The sequence below is a fragment of the Crocodylus porosus genome, unplaced genomic scaffold (genome assembly GCF_001723895.1).
Source record: "Crocodylus porosus isolate Cpor-Errol unplaced genomic scaffold, CroPor_comp1, whole genome shotgun sequence".
NCBI classification, from domain to species: domain Eukaryota; kingdom Metazoa; phylum Chordata; order Crocodylia; family Crocodylidae; genus Crocodylus; species Crocodylus porosus.
In genome coordinates, this window is record NW_017728911.1 from 39151292 (window position 1) to 39172308 (window position 21017).

General features: G+C 56.1%; 1 protein-coding gene across 2 annotated transcripts in view; it reads right to left on the reverse strand.

Moving 5' to 3' along the window:
- Positions 1-21017, reverse strand: part of ITGA11 (integrin subunit alpha 11) — a 152524-nt gene that overhangs the window by 3062 nt on the left and 128445 nt on the right. The window contains exons 24-30 of one of the 2 annotated variants that reach the window (XM_019533871.1): positions 16421-16511; positions 15755-15868; positions 13983-14069; positions 12235-12345; positions 10947-11042; positions 8037-8150; positions 5340-6257 (exon numbers count right to left, since the gene is read on the reverse strand). In XM_019533871.1, coding sequence (XP_019389416.1) covers positions 6186-6257; positions 8037-8150; positions 10947-11042; positions 12235-12345; positions 13983-14069; positions 15755-15868; positions 16421-16511 — 685 coding nt within the window. In that variant the 3' untranslated portion in view covers positions 5340-6185. Of the gene's footprint in view, positions 1-5339; positions 6258-8036; positions 8151-10946; positions 11043-12234; positions 12346-13982; positions 14070-15754; positions 15869-16420; positions 16512-21017 lie in introns of those variants that run through there. The other variant, XM_019533872.1, reaches the window with a different exon arrangement.

Below are 21017 nucleotides of genomic sequence, written 5' to 3' on the forward strand. Positions count from 1 at the left end.
GCAGCCACAGGGAAGAGATGCAGCGGATGGGCCCCCGGTGCCAGCTTCTCAGCAGCCTGAGGATAAGCGCGTAGGGAGGAGGGACAGGAGCAGCAGAAGACGAGAGGAAAGAGGCAGCACGAAAGCGGAGCCAAAGCCGTGGTGGAGAGGTGAGGGCAAGAACGTGCTTGCGACAAAGGTGAGGGCCGGTGCCGTTTAGGGTTTTCTGTTGCCTGTTCCCTGAGGCTTTCTCACTTGTTAACAAGTGGCAGAAATGCCTGCGACTTGCCGAGGAAGGAGAGAGCTGCCATGGGGCTGCTAGCCCAGCGCGGCCCTGTGGCTTCCTGCTTGGGCCCAGCGCCCAGGAAAAGGGCGCTGGAATAACTCTTGGTCTCCAGCGCGAACAGGTGTCCCCACGTGCTTGTGGCCCTCGACTTGCAGGTCGGGAGCACGACTCCGGGGACTTGCCACGGTGTGTGCACGTGGGCTCGGCCGTGTTGGATGCTGTGTGCCGGCGGAGGGCAAAGCGGGGCCTGAGATGTGGCTCTTACTCTCCCTGTTCTCTACGAAGGATATTGCATCCCAGGCAAGCTATTGCTGTCTTCTTGGTCTCGCACCATCTGCAGACCAGCTCATGCCCAATGACCCTCTGTTTTGCAGCCCCTGCTGTCAGCTTTCCCTAATCAGTGGCCCTTTCTCCCTCCTTCCCCCGGACTTGTAAGGTAGGACAGTGGTGCCAGGGTCCATCCCACCCAGAGGCAAGGGAATGGAGAGTATCTGTGGTGAGAAAACGTGGGAGTCCTTGTTTGCAGCCTGCAAATAGAGCCCTCTGTGGGGAAACCCTTTCCATCTCCCACGTGGCTTTGGTGCTTTCTCTGGCCTTCCTCAAACAGGATTAAACCCAGCTTCATTTGCTTCTCAGCCCCAAAGGGTGGGCCCCCACCCCTGAGGAAGCAGGGTCGTAGCTGAAGCATGGCATCGCTTCTCTGGGAGGGTTGGTGGCCGGCTGGGTGCCGAGCGGGACCTTTTGGCTTCACGCGGAGCTAATGCGGGGCAGAAAAGCTGTCATTCGAATGGCCAGCTGTCCAGTTGGCTTTCTACAGTAATTAGACACTGGCTGCATGGCTGAAGGGTGCTATGAAGACTGAGTTATTTAATTTTAATTTTTCAGACCCTGGTGGCTGGGCCCCGCCTGTCTTCAGAATGCAAAGGTGTCTCCTTGCTGGCGCCCCTGCCTCCGCCGGCCTGCGACAGCTGGACATCAGGCTGCTTACTGCTTTAGCAGGTGGCACTCGGACCTGGCCACGAGCTGGGGCAGCCTAAGAAACGATATGGCCGAGTTCATCTGCCTTTGGCTAATACCTCGGCCTGGGGAAGGCCTGGGATGTACAGGGCAGGTGACCGTGAGTGGCTGGTCTCACGTTACCATGCAGAGCTCTGAGCTGATGATCGTAAAACACTAAGAGATCTGATTTGGGTGTCCTGGGAGAAGTGCTCCGGCTGAGGTTCGAGCAAGGGAAGACCAAGAGGGGATTGAATAGCAGCCTTCAACTCCTCGAAGGGGGCTTGCAAAGGGGATGGAGCTGGGCTGGTCTCAGTGGGGGCAGGTGACAGGACAAGGAGCAATGGCCTCAGGCTGCAGCAAGGAAGCTGAGGCTGGATATTGGGGAAAACTCTCTCACTAGGAGGGTAGTAAAGCACTAAACAGGTTACCCAGAGAGGTGGTGGAGTCTCCATCTCTGGAGGTGTTGAAGACCCAGCTAGACAAAGCCTTGGCTGGGAGGATGTAGCTGGGGCTGGTCCTGCTTTCAGCAGGCGGTTGGACTAGATGTGACCTCCTGAGCTCCCTTCAACCCTCGTTGCCTATGATTTTTTTGTGATTTTTCAGAGCGCTGTTTCCTGCAGTGTGTTTCTCTTAAGGCACAAATGCAGTCCATATTCTTTTTCTTCCTGCAAGGTTTTCCCCTATTGAGATCCCCTTGGACCTAGTTCCCCAAAGGGGTTCAGTCACCTTTCCCTCAGTGACTCCCCTTTATCGAGTGTGAAGAAGGTGCCCAAGTATCTCTGAGGAAATGGGCCTAGGGGATTTAGGCACTCTTGACAAGTGTTTATCCTCCTGATCAAACCCTTTGCTGTTGTAGGTTGGTGTCGTGTCAACGATGACACTGGAGCTGGGCCAGGTAATAGCAGCTGGTCACAAAACTGGACTGCTGCTGATCTGCTGGTATGAGCTGAGCTATGGGGGAAGCCGAAAACTAGCTGGGGACCAAACTGCGCCCGGTCTGTGGTGCACAGAGGGAGCAGGGCACGGCTGGCAGTCTGGTGGGAAATCAGACTGTCTCCTCTGTCCCCTGGGGTTGTCACCGTGGAAGTATTTTATACAAAGCAGAGCAGCTTCTGCAAAGAGGCTGAGGGGGCCTGATCCTGGATTCCCCACCCCCAGCAGAGACGCAGGGCCCAGGAGAGTCGGGAGCCTTGACGGTGAACCTGGTGTGATGCGGCCCGTGCCCCAGGTGGGCTCTGCGCAGCCAGCGGCCTGCGGTTCCCCGCTGCCTGGGGGTTCCTGCGGACGGCCAGTCATGGGCTCGATCTGGATTAAGCGCTAGCGTGTGCTGGCCCGGCTTTTCAGAGGCAGGTCGTTGCTCGTGAAAGCCAGCAGCAACCTGGTCATGCAGCAGAGCTAAGCCAAGCAGCGGTGTGCAGTGAGCATTCAGGAGACGGGGAGGGGTGGAGAAGGGGTTGCCAAAGGAGAGCAACACGGCGCATCGGAGCTGCCCCCAAAACTCAGCCGGAGCAGAGGGGCTTCTGGCCCTGGCACGGGAAGTCCTGCGCTCACCGGTCTCTTATGCCTACGTTTTGTGTTTTTAACCACATGTATAGCAATGCCTCGGCCTTGCAGGTGCCCTCACGGTTGCTGAGTCCCGCGTGTGAACGTGCCGAACAGTGTTTGTGCTCCCACGGCTTTTAGACCCTGTGTGCAGCAACCCAAGAGCAAACCGGAGACTAGGACGGGAGGCACCAGCTCAAATGCAAGCCAGAGGGGCCACTTCTGCTCCCAAGGCTCTTTACCTTTAGCATCCCAAGTAGAGCTGATCATCAGAAACGAGTGACAGCTGCAAAGGAGGCCCAGGCCCTACATATCCTCCCCGGGGACTCGGTTTTGCTTCTGCTTGGAAGGGGATAGATGTGGAGTGAAAGGAGTAGGAGCAGAGGCCTCAGCGGGATGAATATATTCAAGTGGCAGAGGCTGCAAGGGAGTGACTTGCTGCACTCAGTCGCAAACCCCCAGACCCTGCCTCACTGTTTGGGACCTGAGAGCTGTTGCTGAGTGTGTTGTGACTCCGGGCAGAGTCCCTGAAGACCCCTTGCAGGTGAAAGGTTTTATTGAAACCGAATGCTAGTTGCTCAGGTCCAAGGCCAGCCCAGTCCCGGAGGCAGCTCAGCATGGGGGAGAGGGAAAACTCTTTAACAATAATACAGACTTAAACTAGTCCAAGCTGAACTGTGATCCTATGCACATGAACCTGACTGGTTTATTTCCCAGTGCTTTGCAAAGTAGAGATGCAAATACTGAAGCACACTTCCCTGCTCTGCATGCATTATTTGCGTATGAAACAGCAGCTGACAGCAGGCAGTGCCTAAAAGGAGACCATTAACTCGCTATCCATTAGCTCACGCTTCCCCACTGAACTTTTCCTACAGTACAAAAGCAGTGTGCACTTGGGCTTGAAATGCTGGTGAAGATCATAGCCTTGGGATGGGGTGGGGGGTTGTTCTTTACAAGCCCGGTGCCTTCATTTAGACGAGAGTTTTTATTTCTCCTTATTAGTGAAAACAAGAATTGAGCCTTAGCTTTGGTTTTCTTTTGTTGGAAGGAGCAAAAAATACTAGAAAAATCACTGCTCTTCATTGCTTTGGTGCGCAGCGGGAAGGCGTGGACCCAAAAGCAACGCTTCCGTTGACACGGGTGCTACTCTTCGCTCCTGCGCCCGGCCGCGTGAGTGAGAGGCAAAGCCCCTGCTGGCGTCAGGTTTAGGCTGTGGCGCGTTTTGCCCTGGAGGTATGTCTTGCTTATGGTATGGTGCAGAGGAAGGGTAAGGAAAAGCAAGAGTTGTTAGATCAAAAGAAAGGGCAAAAAAATGGCTTGGTTTTTCCATCTGCAGCATCTGAAATGACTTGCGGTGTCTTGGGCATCTTGGTTTCTTCTGGGCAGAGGGAACTTGTCAAACTGATTTCCTTTGCCTTTTGCAGCTTTGAATGCTCCTCTGTCGTCTTGGGACGCTTTGAAGAGGTTGTTTTACAAAGGTCAGTCGGGCAGAACGAGGCGGGTGGGATGCGGCAGGATGCTATAAAATATTCGGGCCCTTCCGTAAGGCAACCGGACGGGGAAGACGCTCCAGCACCTGCCACTCCCAGCACTGAACGGGATTAAAGAGAGCATCCAAAAGGAGATGAGACTTTGTTCTTCGTTCAAGTCATTGAAGGGCTTTAGCACAACGATGAGACCCTTTGGGATCCAAATGTATAGGTTCATAATGGGTTTAGGGGGGTTAACCTGACAGTGTCCCTTTAAAAGACCAAAGGAGCCATGCAGTGATTGTGCAAAAGACCTTTGGGCCGACATAAATAGGAGCGGGGTGGTATAATCACAGCCCGCTCGCCTTCTGGTCTAAAGGGGTCTGAACAATACGGACCGGCACCGAGGTGAAAAGGGGTTTAGCACAGAACGCCAGCGGAAACTCTTCCTTTTTTAAAATACTGTATTTTTTAATCCTTACAAACACTAAACCAATATTTAACAGACTTTATTACACATCAGGCGGACACGGCTTCTTTCGTTCCATTCATAAAATTAATATTAGCTTAAATAATTCTGCTACGCAAAAGGTGCGAGTCTGTCGGGCAGCCCCGAGCATCTTTTTGCGTGACACCCAGCCTGTACAAGTATGCTACACTTCCCGCGTCCCGCCGGAGGCCTGTGCTCTGGGCTGGCACAGATTGTAGAGAACACTTCAAACTGGTTTTTGCTTTTTTTTTTGTTGGCGGTGTTTTCCGTTTAAATGAGTAAATGTTTTTTTGGAAGAAGTATATACAGCCGGACACTGAAGAGTTGCATTAAGGTGCTTTCGTCTGCCATCACTCATAGTCAGTGCATTAAATAGAAGGCCAATTAAACTCTCTGTGTTAAATCCCTCCGCCAAGGGGATCTGTAGCTTCGGATGGACCTGACCCAGCTCCCAGACGCGGCGCTGGAAGCTCTGTCAGACCCTCCGTTACACGGCGCTGCCCAGCAGGAAGGCAATGAATGCGTTACCTGTTCAACCCACAATTGGGACAGCTTTTTTGGGGGGGGGGTTTGGTCTCTTGCTTCCTCAGTTGACAAATTGGGTTTGTTTGGTTAAGTTGTGCACACGGAGAAGCCACAGAGCCGGGCCAGGTTTTTGTTCGGACTAATCCAAAAGTCAACCTTCAATATGAGGTATGTGGGAGAGGTTTTCTCTTTTGAGCGTGCTGAGCCGGCTGCCCTCGGGCTAACTGTGCCGGCGGCGCTCTGCTCTGCGCGGATAGCTATTTACATGGCGGCTGTGCTGAAGTGACCCTTGCATTGAGGATGCTTGGCCGATGGCCAGCTTAGAGCACTTTTAAATCGGGCGGCTCGTCCTTCGCGGTCCAGCAGCCGATCGAGGAGCCGAGAGCAAGCTGCGTGGATCTTGGCGCCCGTCTCCCCCAAAGCGCAGGCTAAGAAACGCTAGGGCAGGAGGCGCGCTCAGGCAGCGGGATTTTATCCACCTCGGGCATGGGAGGCAGTGCCCTAAAGGTGCCCCCCTCAGCTCACCGTGCTGCCAGCCTCGCTGCCCCCGTCCGGTTTCCTACAGCCACGGCCTGTCGTTAACCTCGCCACCCCCGCGATGCCAAGGCTCCCCGCTGCTGCCCTTGTCTTGGCCCGCTCCCCAGCTGGCACAGCCAAGGGCGAGTGAAAACCAGTTTGAAGTACCTTGTCATGCTCGAGCTTCCGTGGCCATCGGCCCCCCCACCCCCAAAAGTTTGCACCGCTCGGGTCATGGCGCACAGAGGCGTGTTCTCGTCCCGATGCAGACGGAGTCCCGCACGCAAATCCTTCGGCATCGAGACGATCATATACTCCACACTCTGCAAAGAAATGGGGCGGTGGTGCTAGCCGCGCGCTACCGACCCGCGAGGGTGCCTCATTCTAACACTTTGGCGTCAAGCTCTTGCTCCGTGTCTCTCTTGGGACTGCCACTTTTAAAAAATCCAAGCTGTAGGAATTAAAGGAGAGACAAGAGAAAAACCCCCGCGTTACTTCAGTGGCTGGCGGTGACCTGGACGTGTGGCAGGGAGGGGTTTGGGGAAACCCCCCCACCGAGTTGCAGCAGAAATGCATTGGCCAGGAAGAATCTGTGGTCCTGGCTCCAATGGGGCTTCCCTTTCCCTGACGCATCGCAGCTGCTGAAATACCCAGCGGCAAAGCTGATGCCTCTGGCTAGGTGAGGGCAGTGCCCAGAGCCTCAGGGGAATGGCCTGAATTATTTTCTGCACGTGGCTTTAATCCGTTAACAGCGGCGCTCAGGAAATGTGGATTTCACTGACCGGAGCGCGCGATTCCCAGTGCAATCCCATCTCCGGCAGGGATTAATCCCCCCTTGAGGCTTACAAAAAATCCCCTTTGATTTCAACTCCTAGAAGTCCTGCTTTGCAATTCAGGGTGGCGACTGATGAGGCATCTCATGCCATCAGACGTGGCAATTAGCTGCTCGGGCCCAGCGGGTGAGTGCTCCCCGGCCTGGTGGGCTGCACAAAGCCCCAGGGTGGCTTGCTCAGAGACACGGCCCTGACCTTTGCACAGGGCTGCGTCTCCCTGGGGACTACGCCTGCCCCTGTCCGCGTGCGCCGAGGGCTGGGCAGAGCCTCTGGAGCAGGATTTGTCTCGGTGATGGTGAAAGCTGGGTGCAAGGGCTGCCTGAGCCAACCCAAAAACCTGCCCTGATGGAGATGGGCCCCTTTGGGAAAAGCATCTTATTCAACCCCGGCTTAGCAGTGCTGGGGGTGAAAGAGCAGCAAAGACGTGTGTGATCACTGGGGGAAAAAAATGCTGAACCAGCCACGCCACCGCATGGGCTGGGACTTCGACTCTAGGGCACTGGGTCCCGGGGCCTCTGCCCACTCCTGCCAGGGGATCACGTGTGCTCAGATCCACACACGTGCAGGCCTGTATGCAAGATGCTCGGTGCGGGCGTGCTCCTGTCTCGGTGCCTAGTTGTGCAAGTGGCTCTCTGCACCCACTGCGTGTGGGACTGCCTGGTTTGTCCATGGGCAGGTCCGGCTGCCTCCGCGAGCAGCGCTCGGGTTTTGGTGATGCCTCTGCCTGCCCGTCTCCGCGTCTAAATCCCTTCACGGTACAGCCCCCAGCAGAGACCAGGACACCGCTTGCCCCTGCCCCAACCCTTTGCGCTACTTCTACCGTGCAAGCCAGTCATCGTTGCCTTTGCCAAGCTTTCAGACCCGCTCCCCGGCAGCCAGACCCTCCTGAAGCCACCGTGGCGGCAGGAGCGGTCTGCCCGCCTCTCCTGAGTGCCCTTCCCTGTCGGACCGGCTGCTCGCCCTGCCCGGGGGAAGCCACGTGCCTCTGCTCTACACGCCAGCCGCTCACACAGGCAGACGCTAAGCCAGCCGGTCCAGTCCCGTGCCCCAGCTGCCAACCGGATCCTTGACGCCTCCCCAGCACGCAACCGGGGGCTCGCGGCTGGGCTACCAGCCCGTGGCCCGTTCCAGTCCATCCATGCATGGAGGGAGGGGGCAGGCCTGGGGCCTTGGAGCTGGGCCTCTGCTGCAGGGGTCCTTGGCAGGGGATGCTGCGGCAGGCCAGACGCCCTCTGCTCAGCAGGACTGCGGGGAAGGGCAGGGGCAAAAGGCATGCACGAGCACAACGGAGCAGCGCGAAAGCAGCAGCAGGAAGCGCCGGGTGCAGCCCGCTGGCCTGTGCTCGCCAGAGCCCGGGGCGGCCAGGCAGGCTGCACCGTGGCCGGCACCGCCCTTACCTTCCACAGCGCCAGGACGAGGAGAGCCAAGAGCAGGAGCCCGCCCAGGGTGCTGCCCACGATGATCCAGATGGGGATCTGCGAGTCCTCCGGCTTGGAGACCGTGAAGGTGATCTGCCAGGAACGAGTGGGGCATGAGCCTTCAGCCCCTGCTCCTCCCCACCCAGCTCCTCAGGGGGTCCCCGAAGGCAGGGGCGTGCTGCAGCTGTACGCCAGGCTTGTGACCCCCTGCCCGTGCCAGCTCAGCCTGCTGCCACGGGGTGGAGGCATGGCCGTGGGTGGCGGAGCCCCTTGCTGTGGGCACGGCCCTCAGGCGCCGTTCGGTGGCACCCGCCAGCGGGGCTGCCCACGCAGGGCAGGATGCTCTGAGCCGCCGGGCTCCCAGGCGAGCGTGGCATCCAGCTGGCTCTGGGCAGCACAGCCCTGCCGGGGGAGGGTGGCACAGGCAGAGGTGCTATCGTGGCGGCAGCCCGCTCCCTTGGCGTGGAAGAGACCAGCTTCACGCAGCAGCCACGGGAGGGCAGCAGCACCCCACGCCTGGGAGCGCAGCCCAGGCCTCCTGGAAGCTGGCGGCCCGTCGGTGTCTGGGGTGCGGACACGTCTGCACGGATCGTGGTCCCTCTGCCAGGCTGCAGGCCTGGGGGCGGCTCTCCCCGTGGCCTGGCGTGAACCCACAAGCACGGCTGCACTTAGGGCTCTGGCACGGGCTGTGCCTTGGGCTTCGAGGAGCTGCATGGCGCACGGCGCCAGCCCTGGGGAACCCAGGCAGGCCCAAAGGGCCGTGAGGACCTGGCGGGGAGGGAGCCACCGAGCCCCTGGCACCCCGGTGGGGCTGGGCCTGCCGCAGAGCGGGGCGGGAGCCCGCATGGCTCGCGCTGGGTGCCATGACCCGGGCAGGGCCCGCAGCGCCACACGGCTGGGGTGGGGGCCGGCTTGTGGGTCCGCTCTGCTCGGCCCGTGTCTGGGGGAGCACAGCTCAGCCCTGCACAGAACTGCCGGGCCCTGAATGGCGTGTGCGTGTGTGTGTGTAGGGCTCCTGGCTGTGAGACTGTGCGTGTGTGTGCGCACACGCGTGTAGACATCCTTGTTATGAAAGTGTGTGTATGTGTGTGTCCACATGCATGCAAGTGTTCATGGGAGGCGGGGTGCACGCGTGCATGCGCAAGTGTTCTTGCCCTCTGTGTATACATGTGCGTCTGTAGGCATCCCTGCTGTGAGACTGTGTGTGCGTGCGTGCGTGCGTGCGTGCGTGCGTGCATGCAGGTGTCCTTGCTGTGAAAGTGTGCGTGTGACTGTATGTGTGTGTGTGTGCAGGGCTCCTTGCTGTAAGATGTGTGTGTGTGTGTGTACAGGGCTCCTTGCTATGACATTGTATTTGTGTGCGCGCATGTGTGAAAGAGTCTTTGCTCTGTATATGTGTGTGTGTGTGTGTATGCACGTGCAGGTGTCCTTGCTTTGTAAGAGTGTGCATGGGTGTGCAGGGCTCCTTGCTTTGAGCCTGTGTGTGTGTGTGGGTGGGTGGGTAGGTGGATGTGCAGGTGCCCTTGCTGTGAAAGTGTGTGTGTGTGTGTGCGTGCGCATATGCGTATGCATGTGTGAAAGTCTTTGCTCTCTATATGTGTGTGTGTGTGTATGCATGTGTGTCCAGGTCTCCTTGCTGTGAGAGTGTACAGTGTGTGTGCACACACATGTGCATGGGATGCTCCCCTCCCCTCCCCTCCCCTCCCCTGCCGTGCACTGGCCTGTACCACTCCCGTGTATTAAAACCAGCCCCAGCTCGAACGCCTCGCAGGCTCCTTCCCCTCCTGCTCCCTGGTGTAGGACTCTGCATCCAGAGCACCGCGGCAGCCTGGTGCCCGAGAGCCCCCTTTTTCTAGCACCCATAAAATAGGAGTGTTGGGGGTATCCTCTACTGAATGAACAGTTTGAAAGTGATACAAGTGGTTGGGCACTGAGACAGACAATGCAAATAGACACAGAGGCTTCATCTTCAATCGTGAATGAAGAGGAAGCTCCATTCTCACAAGCAAGGAGGGGAAAAAATAGCTTGAAGGGTTTAATGGAAAAGAATCGTTAGTTCTCTTCTCACAGGTGAAGCAATTTGGAATAGGGACCCAACGGGCCTGAGGCATATTTGGAATGAGGAAATTGGGGCAGCAAGGAATATTGGGTATGGATAGCTTAAAAAAACTATGGATAACCATGGATTTAAGTAATAACATTGTGCTTTGTGGATAACGACATGGTGGGTAAGTTCCCCCACGTGGTTGCAGCAAGGCATAGATAGATGCGCTGCTCACAAAGCTAAAGAAAGCATAATGAAACCTGAATGGGAAAAAGGGGCGCTTGTACACGGTACGATGTCCAATAAGTTTGCACAGGTGTGGGTCCAATACAAACTGGAATGTGGGAAAATTGAAGCCCAGGTGTGAACTGTTGGGCACCCCCGAATCAACACAAATATCCAGCTGAAGCTGGAAGCAGCCTACAGGAAACTGTCATTGCTTTGCTCCAATGGGGGGTGGGGGGCTGGATGGCTGTGCCAGGGAGGTGACACAGGCTCAGCTGCCAGCCCTGAGGGTAGGATAGGATCTTCCCCGGGTGGACCCTCGTTGCCACTGTGGACCCTCCATCTCCAGGGCCCCTGGTTTGGCACTGTTAGGTCGGAGGGTCTCTCTCTCTCCCCCAAGCCACGATATGCAGGTTGAAGGGCTGAGCTACGCGGACCCACACAGGCACTCTGGTCTGCTGGCACTGCCACTAGATGGACCTGAGCTCAGGTTGCCTCCTCCACTGCAAACCCACCTGGGCCTGCTCCCCTGCACCTTCCTCATGCAAACACGGGGCGTCAGAGGTGAATGTCCTCAGCGGGCACCGCGTCTAGTGGCAGGGGGAGGCGCCCTCGCTCACCTGGCGGCTGGGGTCCTCTTCCCTGAAGACGAAGGGGCTGCGGAAGCGGCGCTGCAGGGCGGCGTGCGTGGTGAGCTTCAGTGCCTTGAACTTCAGCTGCATGGAGAGAACGGCGGCACACGTTGGCGCTGGTGGGGCAGGGCCCCAGCCCACTAGTGTGGAAGCCTGTGGGTGCCCGCAGGACATGGCTTGCCAGCTGCAGTGAAGGCCCTAGAGGGTGGGGCTGGTTGTGGGTCAGCAAAGGGACCCCTCTCTTGCTAGTTGGGGGTGCCTTGTGGTGGGTCAATGCTCCTCTTGAGACTTCAAGCCTGGCTAGAGGGTCCTGCCACTCCACTCAGGGTCAGACCACTGCTATATTTGGGGTCAAGGAGAAATTTTACCCCATTGTCAGATTGATACGGACTATGAGTTTTTGGGGGGAAACAGCCTCTGCCTGGGATCTCTTGAGTGTATATTAACAACCTTTACAGCAGCAGGATGTGGGCTGCCCTGCTCCCCCTGCTTTAGCTGTGGCAGGTTTGGGTGTGACGTCTCGTGTTGTGTTAGGCTTGGTGGTAGTTTGACTAATGATGGATGTGTCTGGGATGGTTGGGATAGGGATGGTCTTGCCTCAAACAGGGGTTGGACTCAATGATCTAGGGAGGACCCTTCCAGCCCTACTTTGCTATGATCCCCAGTAGCTATGGGCCCCGTTCCCAAGTGGGACCCAGCCCAGCCATCAGCTTTGAGCTGTGGGAGGCTGGGCTGGGTCCCACTTGGGAACAGGGCCCATAGCTCATGGCTGCTCCAAAGGCAAGGCGTTGGTTTGTGTGCAGTGCTGGGTGGCCAGCGGGATGCTAGGCTAGAGGTGGCTCTCATGCATGGTCCCCCACGCAGTCCCACAGGCGTCTTGGCCTGCCCAGTCTCAATGAGATCTGTTGACTTTAATGCACTTGTTCTTGTCTTTAAGGGCCAAATTCAGACCTGGTGTGAGCAAAGGGATCTCTACAGGCTTCAGAAGCATAGGCCATGCTCACACCAGCCATGAGGCCGGTGGACATAACACTTCAAAAATGCAAGGGTGGTGCATCAGCTAAGCAGTGCGTTAGCCGTGTGGAGGTGTCCTGGGACATTTTTGGAGGAGTCTTACGGTGCGCTAAGCAAAGAAAAACATCATTGCAGACAGGGTCGTGCTCCATGGGGCAGGGAGGTGTTTGGGAGTAAACAAAAACCCCACATTTACTGTACAATTTCTCCTTGAGGGGCTCTCATGGTTCATGGGCCACACAGCCCATGGACCAGCACTTACTGCTTTCAGTGACTTCATCCACAGGTAGCCACGTAAGTGAAAGCCAATGTCCTCATTGGGAGTGAGTTTCACATTGCAGTCGATGGACACGACGTCCGAGTTACTGTGGTTCTGAAAAACAAGGTATGTTGGCCGGCTATGAACGCGGGGCCGCTTTTTTGCTGGGTAGTGCACAATGCTATAAAAACCCCCCATATTCCTCCCACCTTTACACTGGTAATAATGAAAGCCTACATGGCCTCACTCCACCGCCTTATTTTACACTCCCTGCGAAGCATTTTTGGGGGGTTAAAATGTAGCCCTATTCAGTACTAAGAGATGGGTCATAACCAAAAGCTCGGTTCAGTCTTGCATGCTGGCACCATGGCAGAGGGAGGGAGGTGGGAGCCAGGGCGGTGGGGATGTGGGCTAGAGCAGGGCTGTGCACGTCCTGGCGGTGAGGAAGACTCTGGAGGGAGTGCCACTGCGCCACAGCCTCCATCTCTGGAGGGGTTGGGGTTGGGGTCGGGGGCTTTACAGCTCGACCTTGTCTCTAACCTAAAGCAAATGGTTCTGTGCTCTCTCTCTCTCGCAGCATGGAGGCCTGGGCACGTGCACACACTAAGCGAAGAAGCCTGCACACACACATGCACACCCATTCTCACAGCAAGAAGGCCTGTATACACATGTGCATGCATGCACACACACACACACACACACACACACACACACACACACACAAGCATTTCCATTGTCACAGCAAGGAGGCGTGGACACACACGTGTGCACATGCATACACACACATGTTCTCACAGCAAGGAGACCTGGACATGCGTGCACATATACACAGACACACACACATGCACATGCATGCACACATGCACTCACACACACATTCTCACAGCAAGGAGGCTTGTGTGCACATGCACATGCATACACACTAGGGCTGTGAGAAGCTTTGGGTGGTGATTTGATTCGGAGGAGATTTGGCCCGATTCGGTGGCCAAATCTCCAAATCCGAATCAAATCAAATCAGGGGACCAGTTAAAATTCTGACTCGATTCGAAGCTCTCTGAATTGATTTGGAAAAGATTGGGAGAGCTTCGGTGATTCAGGCAGTCCCCAGTGGCTGCAGCAGGGAGCTGGAGCCGGACTTGGAGTTGGTAAGTAGGGGCTGGGGGAGTGGGGGCTGGGGGAGGGGACCATGGGGGAGCCTCTACCAGCCCCCAGACCCCCCATGGCTGCCCTGCCCACCGTGGCTCTGGTCCTTTAAGAAAAAAAGCAAACAAGAAAACCCCCAGGACTCGCAGCTCTTGCAGCAGCCGCGGGGCTTTGAGGGGCTCGTGGAAGAGCCCCCCATGCAGTGCAGGGCAGTGGGGGCAGCCGGGATCAGGCTGGGAGAGTGGGCAGGGGATGAGCCTGGCCTGCCTGATTCGGAGATTCAGCTGATTTGGCAGCAGCCGAATCACCAAATTAGATTTGGTCGAATCAATTCCAGACGGCGATTCGAATCACCAAATCGAATCTCTGTCCCCTGAATTAGCCAAATCCAAAGTGAATACTAGCCGCTCTGCACAGGCCTAATACACACATGCACAGTCTCTCTCTCTGTCTCACAGTAAGGTGACTTGCATGTGCACACACACACACACTCGCAGCAAGGATGCCTGCAGTGGGGTGCCATCACCCCCCCAACTCTCTGGTCCTGGGTGCGAATCGGGGGCAGGAGCGCTTCGGAGGCGGAGGCAACGGCGGTGCGCGCTGCGTACCAGCTGTGGGGTGCGGAGCAGGTCCTCCTCGGTGGGCGTGCTCCTGTAGTCGGTGTTGTTCCCCCAGACATTGCATGTCGTATTTGCCTTCAGGGAGCAAAAACAACAGAGTTCAGAGCACCGTCATGGGAAAAACTCAGCCAGGACCTCTTGGGATCCTCATTCCAGACCCTGGTAAGCAATCCCGTTATGCCATCCCTTCCACAACCGCGTCATGGTCCAGTTTAGACCCAGCTTGTTTGCCTCAATAGCCCGGAGCTCGTGGCCAGAAACCTCTTCTACCTGTCCCATCAGGTCTGTCCTTCGTGGTACGTTTACTCTCTACAGGGCTAAAGGCCGGGTCCATAGCTGTAAGCGTCACTGAATGTTGGATTCTCAACCTAGAAACTCTCTTCTGGCCCCTTTCTCCTGAACTGGCTCGGGTGCGATGCTAAAGCCCGGAGAAGCATCCTCGCACGAAGTCCAGAGCTTTAGCAGCTCACCTCTGAATGCATCAGCAAATGAAGGGACTAATCTCCAACTGCAGCTCCTGTGTAACCCCCCACGATGTATTCAGGGCTGTGGGTTGAGCATCACGGCCCAAGAGGCGGCAGATATTCAGCAGGGGAGAACATCATTGCCCTGAAATCGAAAAGGGCGCTTGTGCACATTATCGGGTTTCTCTGCCTAAAGATATTCTCTAGGTGGATTTCCCTCTCGCAGTGCGCCACGGCAGTTGATGTTCCTGTTTTTTGTTGCTGGCCTCGAGGGTCTGAAACGGGGGTTATAATGGATGCTGTGTGTGGCCTTCACAACCAGCAATTGGTTTTTTTAAATGAGCGCACTTAGTACTGTTGACGGTTAGCAAGCTCTCCAGACTTATTGCCGGTAGCTCTTCCACGGCAGGAGAGGGGCTTACCACCACGGATGGCTACTCTCCTGGGAGAACGCAAGCTGTAAGTGCTGTTGAATTCAAGTCGACCCGTCTGTCACGGTTCGCGGGGTATTTTTCCTCGCTACCGAGCAAATTCCTCCCGAGGGGGCGGGAGAGGGGGTCCGGAGACTGGACGCGGAAGATGAATTCACGTGGTTTTGTCAGGAGCGTGTTCCCCGGGCGAGGTCCTCATGGCCCCGCGTGCGGGAGCGTGCTCGCTGCCCAACAACAACACGTGTCCAGGCCAAAACAGCAATGGACGCGGGCCCTCTTACACAAGGCTGCCTTATATCGGATGCTATGTGAAGGACGTGCCACCGTGGAGGAAATGTGATATCGAGATGGCTATCGGTCTCTCCCTGAGCTCGCTCCCCGCTTGGGAGTCTCTCAGGCTCCAGCCGACACCCCAGGCAAAGCATAATTATTTCAAGAACTCATTAAATGCGGCCGGGAGGTTCGTTCTTAGAAATACTTGGCCAAAGTCGCTGGCTGCTACCATTTTCCACGTTTCCAGCCAAAGGAACGCGGCTGGAAGGGGGAAGGAGTCTCCGGGCATCTGTAAGAGCTGAACCGAGTCCAGATAGGTGAGAAGATGACTATTAAAGCTGGCGGGCGCTTTATGGATGGAAAGAAAGTGTCACCCGGAGTGCCATCGACCCGCCGTTCGTGGCATGTGACGTTCCAGTGCCCTGGGAAGGAGGCCTGGCCTGTGGGCTCAGCGTCTGCTGCAAATCCTGGCTTAGGCCCTGAGCAGAAGCGGGTCAAGCTCCGAGGACAGCGAGCCCAGCCTCAATAAGGGAAATATTATTTCAAGTGACGGCACAAATCTATGTGGCGGGGAAAGGAAGCAAACTGCTACCTGATCCACGACGAAATCGGTCAGCAGCAGCAGGCGATTCCCTCCTCTCGTGGCTACCGGGACTGTAATTTTAATGGTCACCTCGTCGACGGGGAAGAAGCCCAGGTTCTGCAACTGGAAAATGGAAAGCATATTGTTGTAAGGCAACATTTAAGTGTTTGCGCTGGAGACGCAGCAGGGTTTCTTGCTGCCAGGTCCTTCTCTGGAATAAGTTGGGGGAGTTTGTTGTGAGATGGATCCCCCACCCCATGCCTTTTATTCAGTAACCAACTGACTGGAGATGTGTTGGGAGCAATTTGAAGGTGGTTCGATGGTGCGGAGACCACCTGCTGCCCACGGGTGACCATGCGACCGGTCGCGCTTCGGGCTCCTTGCCTCTCTAGGTAGAGGTTTTGGGTCCTTGGTGGGGCAGCACAGTCCCAGGAGGATGGGGGGTGAAGCTGGGTGGGTGGAGGGTGGTGAAACAATTCCCACCATTTCCTGCCCCTTGGCTCAACCGTTGCTGCCCTTCAGTGAGGACATGCATCCGAAGTCCTGCAAGGGGAAAATCACGGGCAGGACTGCTTGGGAGGGAGATGTGGAAGGGAGGGGAGGGGTAAAGATCAGCCCAGAGCCGGTTCGCCAGGCAGTGCGCGTGCCAGCTGACGAGATGTCTGTACGACTCACCTTAAACGTGCAATTAAAAGGAGGGCCGATGCTGTCGTATCTCTCCAGCGAGCTGTTCGACTTGATTTCATAGTAGTCCAGACTCGAAGCCCTGCCGTGACAGCGAACAAGAATGGGTCATGCCTCCGCCATCCAGATGGGACGGAGACGCACCATCAGAAACGAGAGGACTCTTGTATCCGCCCCCCCTATTCAAGACCAATAAATTCACCTTCTCCATGCACCGCGCCTGCACTGCTGGCATCTGGGGACTTGCTCCCGGCAATATATGCATGGCAAAGAGAGCCCAAAGCTGCAGCAGCTCTGGGGACAGAGCTGTTAGTGGGCGTGCGGGTGGGTGGACAGCTGGCTATGCCCTGCCCAGGCAGCACTGGGTCTCCCTTGAGAGACAGCCTGACTCATGGGCACTTTTCCCCAGCAAAATGAAAGCAGGGCTTGTGTTTTATTGCCTTTTCAGATGATTTTTCCTTTGGAGTTTAGGGCTGCTGTGGGACTTTTTCCTCCTTCATATCATCATTCTTATATTTTTAACAGCACAGGCCCCAGTGGCCCGGAAGGGCTGTATTTTATGTATTGTAAATCTATATAAATGCATCAAATATAGGTATTTATCAGCTGGAAACTGGGGGGGAAGGAGACAACATGATGTGATCAGCAGTGGCTCGCAGACTACAGTATAGATGCCTCTCCCGTGCAGCGTGTAGCACTGTATTCGTAACACGTTCCAGGATAGGTGTATTTACTGATGCACATGCATAATGCACTAGGCTAAAACCACCCTTAAAAGCTACCGGAAAAGAGTCTAATATACTCAAGTACCATTTTTTTCAGCTCTCCATTCTTCTGGGGTGGGGAGGGGGAGGGAAAGGGTTTCCTGGCATTTTTTCCTGTGTTAAAATGAAAACAAGCACTGCCATAAATCATACTAAATAGTAAAGAGGCTGTTTTCCATGCCCTACCGTCTGGAGTGTAAGTAGTTACAGAAAGGCTCCAGGATCTGGTAGAAATTATAGCAAGGGCAGCCTGGAATGTGCTCACGGATCCTGCCTTTTTCCAACGGGGTAAATCAATCACGTGAGCTTCGGTTCCCATTGCTTCTTGAGCTGAGAGCGTGTCTAAGGCAGGAGATGCATTTCCTAAAATCATCCCCCCGTTCCCTTCCCTTCCCGTATTTTTGGGGGAGATTAAGTTGGACGCTGGGGCTGGGCCTTCAGACCCACATCAGCGGTTGGGAACCTAGGCTGGAAGCATGATTGTGGTCTATTATTGTAACTATTCAATAAACCAGTTAGATAAAAGAAAAGCTAACACTCTCGCTATTTAATACAAGAGTCAAGTGCTGATAAAACTAACGCTCTCGCTGTTAAATACGCCTCCCACATGCTTCCACGCCGACGAAGCGCACATCGGCTCACGGCGTTACACTGCTGCGTTTTTTCAGCCTTTGCTGAGTCTGATGCATAGCATGGGGGGGGTGTAGGGCCAAGTGTGCCTGATTTTATATTTCCTTTGTATTTTTTTTAAGCTAAGCTGAAAACAAATTCTCCGCATGAAGGCCCCACTGGCACTTGTGGAAAGCCAAGCCCTCTTTGGAAAATACCATCGCTGCTGCTGAGTCTGCAGAAAAGAGCTGTTTTCCTACGGCAGCTATAGTAACGAAGACTCCAGGGCAACAGGTTTGGGCTTTCCTTGGGGGATGCTGTAAAGCCGACATGTGCAGTTTGCTCTGGGGTTTGTGAGGCTGCTTCCAAATCAGGGTTACAATGTCTGTACGGTGCCCCTTGCCAGAGTCTAGGAGTGGATGGCCCCTTTCCAGCTCCCTGAATAATTCAGAGCGACCTGGAGACTGCTCTGGGCTGGGCTGGGAGACCAGCCGCAGGGTGAACGGCTGCGGTGCCAGGTCCCTTGGCGGTGTGCTCCTTGCCTGGAGCGGCGAGCTCGAGCACGGCCTCAGGAGAGCCCAAGTGCCCCCTGCAGCCGTCGCCTATGGCCTCGCACCTCTCACAACTGAAGTAGGGAGCGTTCAGAAACGAATGCGAACACAACATTTCCTGGAAAACGCCACCCAGGCTTCTGCTCTCCTGTGCGCTGAACTAACCGGCATTAATGCAAATGGGTTTTTTTTTTTGCAATGGCATCTAAATTGGAAGCATATCACTGCCACAATCAGCTTTCGGGCAGGTATCCAAACGTCTTACCCCAATCGCTCACGTTTTGCTCATTCCTGCTTTCTGTGCGCGTGATTCACAGACCACACGGTATGTCTAATCGGGGAGGGGATGAAACCTCTTCAGCGGGGCTCTCTGTAAATTCAGGGCTCTGGGGATCTGGCCGCGAGAAAACAACGTGTGCTGGAGTCCTGCTGCACTACTGCCCCGTTCTCATTTATAGCACAGAAGAGAACGTGGGTTTGAGCTTGAACTGAGGCTGTAGCAGAAGGACATTGTGAGGTTGACCTTTACCTCTGGACCCTAAAGGGCCAAGAACTTTTCTGGACAAGAAGGCCTTGTTGCAAGTGACTTGTCGGCACCTTGGATACAACCGTATTAAAATCTGCACCCAGCCTCTGAAAACCTTTGACTTGCTTGGAAAGCCAATTCATGTGGAAATGAATGGATTTCCCCTTTGAAAGCAGGAGACTGACTGACTGAGGGTCTGGTCACAGGTGACATGAAAAAGATGCTGCGCACTACACTAAGGTGGGCTTTGCTGCCCGGCAGCTCTTCTGGGGTTCGTGTCCACCCTGCCATAAATGTGAGGTAGCTCGCCCCTTGGTGCTGGGGGCTGTAAATGATTTCACCTTCACTCTTAGGTAAACCATGCAGATGGAGAGAGAGCAGGAATAGCTGAGATGCAGTACGTTCACACCCTGCCTTGCCGCGAGGCAGCTGGCTTGTGCGCCCGTGCCCTGAGAGCCCAGTGGCTCTGGACCGCAGCAAGAAACCCGGCTGTCTGAGACGATGGCAGCGCTGGACCCACGGTGTCCCGGCAGCACCGTAAGTCAGGAGCAGCGTGCTTTGGAAGTGCGCGGCCTGGCAGTTGGGCCCACGCTGACTCAGTTCAGATGTGCCATGATGGAGCATCGTACCGGGTTTGCTCTGAACCGGCCTGCGGGCGACTCTCCCAGGAGCAGCGTCTGAGGACAGCCTCGGTCAGGAAAGGCTGGACTCAGCCCTTTGACATGACATAGTGAATGCTAAGGCAGCTCTCATCCTCATCCCTCTGTGTCCCAAGGCCAGGGCACGCTTTGCTGCCCTTGATCCCATTCTCCTTGCTGGGTGGCGGGCAGGTCAACTGCTACTAGCCCTGTAACTTGCCCCCGTCCTGTGTCTCATCCCCTCCCCAGGCTGCATTCATGCTTCTGCAATAAGCATGGCACTAGGTAAGCCAAGCCTCCGAGGGCTTGTGAAAGTCCTGAGAAGCATCTTGTTCAGCCAAGTACAGCTCAGCTCTGAATGACAGAGCGTGCCAGAGGGCAAAAAGGCTGAAAGGACAGCGTCATTGGGGCACAGTCTCCCCCAGGCAGCCATGGAGCATATCCGTAGCTCTGCATTGTTGGGTGTTTTTTCCATGGGTGCAACATGCAGCTGGTCCTGGCCAGCCCATTGCTGCTTTATGGGGCTTGGCTTGACACTCGCAACTCCTGCAGCTGGAATGGGGGCAGCTCTGGAGTTGGTGGTGGCCACAGGACAGGGCATCTCCAGTGACCGTGAGCTCATCCCCTCGGCAGTCCTGGCCGGCAGACGTCCCTCCCTCTTGGCTGCTGTGGGGGCCTGCTTTGCTATGCCCACATCACTGCACCCTCCTCTGCAGCCCTGCCAGTGTGCTGAGCTGGGGCCTCTGCCAGGACGGCCCTGTGAGTCACCCCTGGAAACCCGCCCGTGTTTCTCCTCCTCTGGATGCCAGGGCAGCCTGCCAGGGCCAGCACAGGGGGAGCTGATACCCACGGACCCTAGCAAGGGGCACAAGTCCTGCAAGACAAGCTCCTCTTTTCCCCAGAGCCCTGGGAAAGCTCTGGAGCTCATGCCCTGAACCCGTGCAACCTTGGGCATGTTATTTGGTTGCTCTGAGCCTCTGAGGTCTGCTGGCTGGGGACAGGGTGGGTGGGGAGTTGGGGACAACTCCTTCCCTCTGCCCTTCAAGGCATCTTGCACAGCATCTCTTTCCAGGCTGTGGGGCTCACCATGCTTGGCCAAGGGGCACATGCAGGCATAAGGATGGAGGGCTCAGACCGACACTTGGACCTAGCAGCTTGTGTGAGGCTATCGACAGACAGTGATTTAAATGGGGGGGGGGTGTGTTCAACCCCTACCCAGCAGGCTGGATCCACCCCCCAGAGCCATGTCATCCAGACCATGGGTTGTCTCATGGAGCCTGTAGGGAGCCTGCAAGCCATGGCACTGTGTGCTAGATCCTATGTGTGGGATGACATGGAGCCCGGGGAGCCCAATTCTGGCCAGACAGAGGTGGTGCAGGGCCCCAGGGCCTGATCCCAGTGGTTGCATGTGCATGTTGGTGTTGGGGAAGTGATGGCATGGGGCCTGATGTGGCCAGTTGACCAGCCCTGTGCCATTCATCTGGCCCACTGGGCCAAAAG